Source organism: Brachycentrus maculatus, unplaced genomic scaffold, assembly GCF_059751285.1.
Source record: "Brachycentrus maculatus isolate JH-2025_06_01 unplaced genomic scaffold, ASM5975128v1 h1tg000028l, whole genome shotgun sequence".
Lineage (NCBI taxonomy): Eukaryota > Metazoa > Arthropoda > Insecta > Trichoptera > Brachycentridae > Brachycentrus > Brachycentrus maculatus.
In genome coordinates this window covers 663,339-670,506 of record NW_028280782.1, presented here as the reverse complement: position 1 = coordinate 670,506, position 7,168 = coordinate 663,339, and the positions used below count along the sequence as shown (strand labels likewise).

The window sequence follows — 7,168 nt, the reverse complement described above, 5'->3', positions numbered from 1 at the left end:
TCCACTTACACGCACGTGTATAAAGTGATCACTTAACCAGATTATGACAGGTTATAAGCTCTGTAAATACCCATACTTAATATATTGTAGCTACTTAACAAACTTATCATACCATATTTTTTTACTATCTTTCTTTTATTTATTTTCTATTATTAACTTTTGTTAAATACAGAAAATTATAATTATTATGCGCACTTAGTTATATATAAAAAAAATATATAATCAGGTGAAAAAAAACTCTTCAATTTCTTGAGATAAAACATGTATTTTTGATGATTTGTACAAAGTAATATGTTGTATTTAAATATTTACATTTAAAAGAAATAAAATGTATATAATTTTTAAGACCCTCAATCAAACATTGTTTTATATTAAAGAAAATCTATAGATAAACATAACTTATTTTAAATCATAATTTTGTTTAGTAAAACCACTGTTTTTTATAACACATTTTTCGATGCATTCCGTATCATTTTCAAACATCAAAAAGGTGCGAAATGCATCAAAGCACTTATGAAAATAGATTTTTAAAAGTGCGTTATACCAAGTAAAACTTAAATTTAAAATTAATAGATATTACCACAAAGTAATTGCCAAATTAATTTATTTAACACTCTCCCTATCATTCATCGTTCACTCTGTGTAATACCACTTTTGTAATTTTACACAAAGTGAACAGTGAATAATAAGGAGAGTGTTATATTACCATACCACAAAGTTAACAATTTTTAATTTACAAAATAAAATATTTATTTGGGAATGTGATCTCCTGACGGCTGGAAACCATTCTCATCAGCGATGTAATCCACCCTATAGAGAACCCCATCAGGTCCCACATATTCATAAAACCCCTTAGCCCTCATGGCATCTTCTTCTTCGTTGATTTTCTCCAGTTTTCCGGATTCCTCGGCAAGGATCTTGTTCTCCGTCTCGTACAGATAGTGGTATCCGTCTGGATACACTTCATTCTCGTACCTGATGATCTTGGCATCAGATTCTCCGTCTGATGAAGATTTTACTGTTTTAACCAGTGATGATGACGCGGGAACAAGACTTTGATATTTTCCACCACTGAAAAAAATTAAATTTGCAATAAAAATAACCGTTAGTGTAAACCCTTAAATCTCCTAAAGTTTATCACAGATATTATAAATATTTTTTTTCATGTTTGTAGCGTTTCCCTATGTTATTTATTGTTTCGGCACTTTAAAAGTAAGATACGATTAAAGTATAAATTGAACACTTGTTTTTTATCACTCTAGTTTCGGAAGCTTTGCTTCTATCTTCAGGTCTTAATATAAACTATGTGTTTTTATTTAGACCTGAAGATGGAAGCATAGCTTCCAAAACTAGTCGTTATAATAAAATAAACTCAAGTGGTAAAAAATTTGTGTTTTTCTTTTACAAAAAATCATAACCATTAATTTCCCTCGTATTCTCTAAATGTTGCTTCCCAAAAATTACTTTTAAATTTTAGTGAAGGTTTCATCTATAATTTAAATGTTTCACCCCGCTTTCATGAGCTATTTTCAAGAAACATTGCAAATATAACATCCCTAACAAAATTCTAATTCATTCTTACCACTCTCTCTCTACAATTATTTTCCAATAATCTTTTTCTCTATAAATCTTTCAGTGCCACATCGAAATGGACCAGTAGTTTAATGTTATTATTTTATTAGTTGTATTTTATGATACGAACATTCTCTGCCCACATCACTGTATATATTTGGTCCAGATCATTATTTTTAAATCATCTTTTATTATATTGGAGTTTGCCAATAAAGTGCTTAAATATAAAATGACGTTTCCCTAACCAATCAACATGCTGCTTCCCCGCAGGGGTAGGCAGAGAGCCTCAGTTAGAATACCACACCAATCTGTCTTAGCAAAAGAAAGCATATCTATGGATCTCCTCATATATACCTGGTGATTATACGAACTCCTGACCTGGAAACATTCTTGAATTGCTTGACTATGCCAAGTTTTTCTTTGTTTCTATTTCCAACTACGTTCGCCTCATTAATTTGTGTAACAGTTCTTTCTTCACTAATTATTCCATATGCTCAAACCATCTCAACACACCTTTCTTAATTTTATAGATAAAGCTTACCTCATCCTTTCATTATATCTTTATTTCACCCTTCAGATATCTATCATAAATCGTCTGAAGATGTCGGTTACAACGAAACCCGGTTGCTGGTCAAATGAAATTCATGTGGAAAAATTACAAAGTTGTTATTTTATTCTATATTATACATCGATTGCAGTGCACCATTCACTCTGTTCCCAACATTAACTCTCCTTTCTATATCTTTATCAATCTTCATAAAAATGCTTGCATAATATATTATTGGAAATTATATACCTGTTTCAAAATTTCCCCATTTACTACTTTTTTACATCCATATCTACATTCATCTCTTTAAAAAACCATGACGTTGGATTCTCTTCACATTCATCAGAAAATCACTTTCTTATACACCAGAATATGAACATATTTATGAAAATAAACAATTTTTAGAAACTCACTTGTAGGATGCGGAGCTTTCAGACTTGTATTTTCCCTCAGAGCCTTCATTCCCCTCGCCGTAACCATCCTTATACCCTCCACGAGATCCATCTCCCACGTGGACATATCGGCCGTCATCACCACCGCGGTATCTGAAATATTTTCAATAATTGATTCATCAATCACTTTGTGGTAATATGTACCCATTTTTAATTTCAGTTTTACTTGGTAAATACCACTGTTTCTAAAGAAAAGTGGTATTTACCAAGTATCATTTAATTTAAAAATCTTAATTTTTATTCATTGTTTAAAATGAATATGATTGAAATAAGTATACATTTTCAATAAATTTCTAACTAACTAACCATCACGCCGCTTCCCCGCAGGGGTAGGCAGAGAGAATAGAGCGCCACACCACTCTGTCCTTGGAAACATTCTTCGCCTCTTCCACGTTCATGCATCTCCTCATACATACCCGCCGATTGTTACGACTCCTAACCTGATCACTTTCAAGTATTTGGCATACCTGATCGTGCCATGTTTTTCTCGGTCTTCCTCTGCTTCTTTTCCCGCTAACATTCGCCTCATAAATTTGTTTTACCGTTCTTTCCTCACTCATTCGTTCTACATGTCCAAACCATCTCAACACACCTTTCTTAATTTTATCAATAATGCTTATCTCGGCTTTGCATTCCTTCCTTATTTCACTATTTGTACATCTATCATACATCGTTTTGTCGCACATTCTTCTGAGAGATCGCATTTCGACTGCATTCAGTCTACTTTCATCCTTCTTTTGCCAACTCCATGTTTCACTTCCATACATATGAGTTGGAACCAGGACTCCGTTGTGCACTGCCAATAAATTTCAATAAACTTCAATCCAGTTATTTAATATTATGTGAGCTTTTAGGTGTGTCAACTTGAGATGAACGATCTGTCGTTTTTTTTAATGAAAGAAGATGACCATCCTAGGGTTTATCAATACCACCAAAGTCAGAATAAAAATTAAATCTTACAAATAAGAATAAAGAAGTTAAGAGGTGGATCAATTTGGTGTACATAAGGGGATAGTATCCACCCTGCTGTAGCTCTGACGATTTTATTTGTTAAGTTTGGTTAAGTTTATGGGTAGAAAATCTGAAACCTCTTAGCCACCCTGATGTGATTTATACTATTTAAAAAAATCTTAAAACCTTTATAATTTATTTTTAATTAATGTATTACTAAGTAAATACCACTTTTTATTAAATGTACATTTAAAATTCGCTTCACCCGGTATTTAAAAATGGTATGGAATGCATCAAAACACGTGTCACAGTAGATTTTAAGAAAAACGTGGTATGTACTAAGTAATACATTAATTAAAAATGGATAGATTTTACCACAAAGTGAATGCCGAATCAACTAATTTATAATTTATGTTAGAAAAACTCAACAAAAAGTTGGCATACTGACTTGATTTTTATAATAATAAACGTTGAATTTAGAAAAAAGAATCCCCCTTTACTGTCCTAAAGCATTTTTTTCCGCTACTACCTTTCTAGGTGAGAAAATATTTTTATTTTTTATTAATAATAATAATAAAACCCTTATCCGCACCCCAATGGTGCATAGGGCAAGATAACTCTGCGTCATATAAACGCAGAGTTATCTTGATCGTTTACACATGAAGGAAAGGTGATCAGCCCTCCGCTTCAGGTACCAGTCCAGGGTAATATTGAATAAATATTACAGTGAAAAAATCACTTATATTTATTTGACTCCCCTTGGGAATCGAACCCGGGACCTCCAGAATGGTACCCGAGCGTGCTGACCATTACACTACGGAGGCGGACAAAGAGGAATTTATTGAATTAAAAAATACAAGTTTTATTATATTGTATAACTAAACCAACCTGCCAGTATCGTATAGTTCTGGTCTGTATCGCCCGTCATCAGCGGAGGCAATGTAAACAAATCCCACCAAGAAAATCAACTGGAAAAAAGTTTGTATTAGTTTTTATTACAATGTTTTAAGTTGGTATTGACTGCCCAAAAACACGATCAAACTTGATCATGCCATATTTTCTCCTATCTTCAATTAATTAAGAAAGATTTTAAATGATTATGTCAAATTATATTGAACAATAATGATTTCTTAAAAAAAGTAAATGTATCTTTAAAAAATACATATGTATTGACGATTATAGGCAAGATCTTTAGCGTTGTCGGCATGCAAAAGGCAACAGGCAGTCAGATTGATGATTTTCACATATGAAAGTGAAGCAAGGATGAAAGTAGACTGAATGCAGTTGTAATGTCATCTCGTACTGAGACAAAACTATGTTTGATAAATTTTCGATGATATAAGGAAATAATGCATGACTGAGATAAGTATTATCGATAAAATTATAAAAAGTGTGTTAAGATAGCTTGGGCGTGTAAATCGAATGAGTGGAGAAAGAATATCAAAATAAGATTATCTGGTTAAATTATAAGCTTAAATAATACAAATGAAAATGGTATTTTCTGGCGTTTCTCACGTGTGAGATTATAATCCAGGATTCGCACCTCACATACTAATATAAGAATTTCTGCTTAGTAAAAACTTCTTTACATCTCACCAATAGATGTCTCTAGTGAAGATCTAGTGATTAAAGAACAAGGTTTCTAAATTGGTTCATATATATAGAACTTCCGAAAATTTGAGTAGTGTGGTAGTCAATAATGGGTAGAATTGGTGAATGTTACACGTGAGTAAAGTGATCACTTAAACCAACCTATGACGATCGTTAGTCCCGTAAATGTCCAGACTTTCATATTCTTCTACATCTTTGATGAGATTTCAAAAAATAATATAAATTTATGTTCACGAAGTGGTTGGTAATATAAGTTTTCTTCTTCCACATTCCGTAAATAAAATAAAAATGTATAGTTCAATTTTAGAAACAAAGTGTTTGAATCACAAGAATTTTACTAGAGACATCTATTGGTGAGTTAAAATAAGCTTTTTATGAAGCAGAAACTCTTTCACATACAAATGAAAATTGAACCAATGTAGTGTGGTTCTCAATCATGGGTAAAATTTTCGAATGTTACTCGTGTGTAAAGTGATCACTTAAACCAGCCTATGACAGTCGTTAGCGACGTAAATGCCCAGACCCCGATATTTTTCTTCATTTTAGTTGAGATCTCAAAAAAATATATGAAAACTAACTCTATTGGAGATAATCCAGATTTGTGAAAAAGTATTTGGACACACTCAAAATGTTGTAGGTTTAAGTTCGTAAAAAATCTTTTTTCGTTTTATTTTTTAATGATTACTGATTGGATTAAGCAATTTTGTATTCGTTTATTAAAATTAACAGAAAATCGTGCAAAAAGAAATCAATTCCTGGTGAAACTCTTGCCAACTTACCAGTGTGTAGTCCATATTGCAGTGTTCGAGTGGTGACACTTCACTGTGAAACACAAGGGAAGATTGAATAACCTTTCTGAGCGAGATGCTGTATTTATAGTGACTAGACCTCCGACCAGAACTGCTGGTGCCCTTAAGATAACAATGTTATCCCCCGACCAGCGCTTCTCAAATATTTCAAATAAAATTCAAGAAAGGAAGGATTCGAAGCTTTTTATATGATTTACCTGTAATCTTTGGTGTTTCAGTCCCAAGGATCAAATAATCCAATATTATCCTTTTATTTCTTATTTTCATCATTATCATATATGAATGTATGTATATATGTAAACGACTTCTACTATTGACTCTTACCCGCACCCAATGGTGTATAGGGCACTGCATAAAATATAAGTAATGTTAATTTGATCGTTCACTATATGAAGGCAAAGCGATCAGTCCCGCTCTTCAATTAACAATATCTTATTTTTCTTATAACCCTTATCCGCACCTAATAGTGCACAGGGCACTGCATCGTAAAGAAGCAGAATTTTCTTGATCGTTAATTACACGAAAAAATGGTTATTAGCCTTCCAATTCAGGCACCAGTCCAGGATCATATTAAATAAATATTAGACTGAAAAATCATTAATATTTATTTTAACCCTCTTGGGAATAGAACTCCAGTATGGTAGCCTAGCGTGCTAGCTATTACAATATGAAAGCGGATAAAACAGTAACTTATGTAATTCATTTAATAGAACTTCGTTAATTGGACGGTCAATACCAAATAGTTTTTCACTGTGGGAATTGTTTATATTGTTGATGATGGAGTTTTGGGGACACAATATATAATAATAATATAATTTTTTTTTCTTCCTCCTGGCTCCATCCCAACTTGTCGTCATTGTAGACTGTTTGGGTCAGATTTCTTCGTCCTCAGGTTGTAGGTCATTTTATCATGGACAACGGCACCTTCAAATCGTGTTATCTTTCTGTAGCATCCCTAAAATTTTCGTCTTCCTCAAGATGTCTTTCGAGGAAGATCCATGGTGATTGCCTGGTTGACAATATGATCAGATTCTCTGCGTGCTATGGGTGCATACCATTTTCTTTACCTAACTATTGATGCCTGTTACACCCAGGCTTCCACGAATGCGTGAACTCTTTATTTTGTATATAATTTACACTATAAATATTTTATTATAACTTAATTATAATGTCTACCGGTTTCGAAGCTAACCGCTTCTTTATTAAGACTGATAAATACTCATTGA

General features: G+C 32.7%; 1 protein-coding gene across 1 annotated transcript; it reads right to left on the bottom strand.

Moving 5' to 3' along the window:
- Positions 1-251: 251 nt before the first annotated feature.
- LOC148312959 (endocuticle structural glycoprotein SgAbd-1-like) lies at positions 252-5,975 on the bottom strand. Its single transcript, XM_088271139.1, has 4 exons — positions 5,913-5,975; positions 4,411-4,490; positions 2,533-2,664; positions 252-1,071 (listed from the first exon to the last, which is right to left on the bottom strand). Exons 1-4 carry the CDS (start codon positions 5,925-5,927, stop codon positions 750-752), a joined length of 549 nt encoding a protein of 182 aa, XP_088127265.1. The 5' UTR covers positions 5,928-5,975; the 3' UTR covers positions 252-749.
- Positions 5,976-7,168: the final 1,193 nt, after the last annotated feature.

Bases quoted from the DNA above. Each gene is read 5' to 3' on its own strand.
- LOC148312959 (XM_088271139.1), bottom strand. The intron at 2,665-4,410 runs GTTGGTTTAGTT...AAAATATTTCAG, and splicing joins GAACTATACGATACTGGCAG to ATACCGCGGTGGTGATGACG. The intron at 1,072-2,532 runs GTGAGTTTCTAA...AATTTTTTTCAG, and splicing joins GAAAGCTCCGCATCCTACAA to TGGTGGAAAATATCAAAGTC.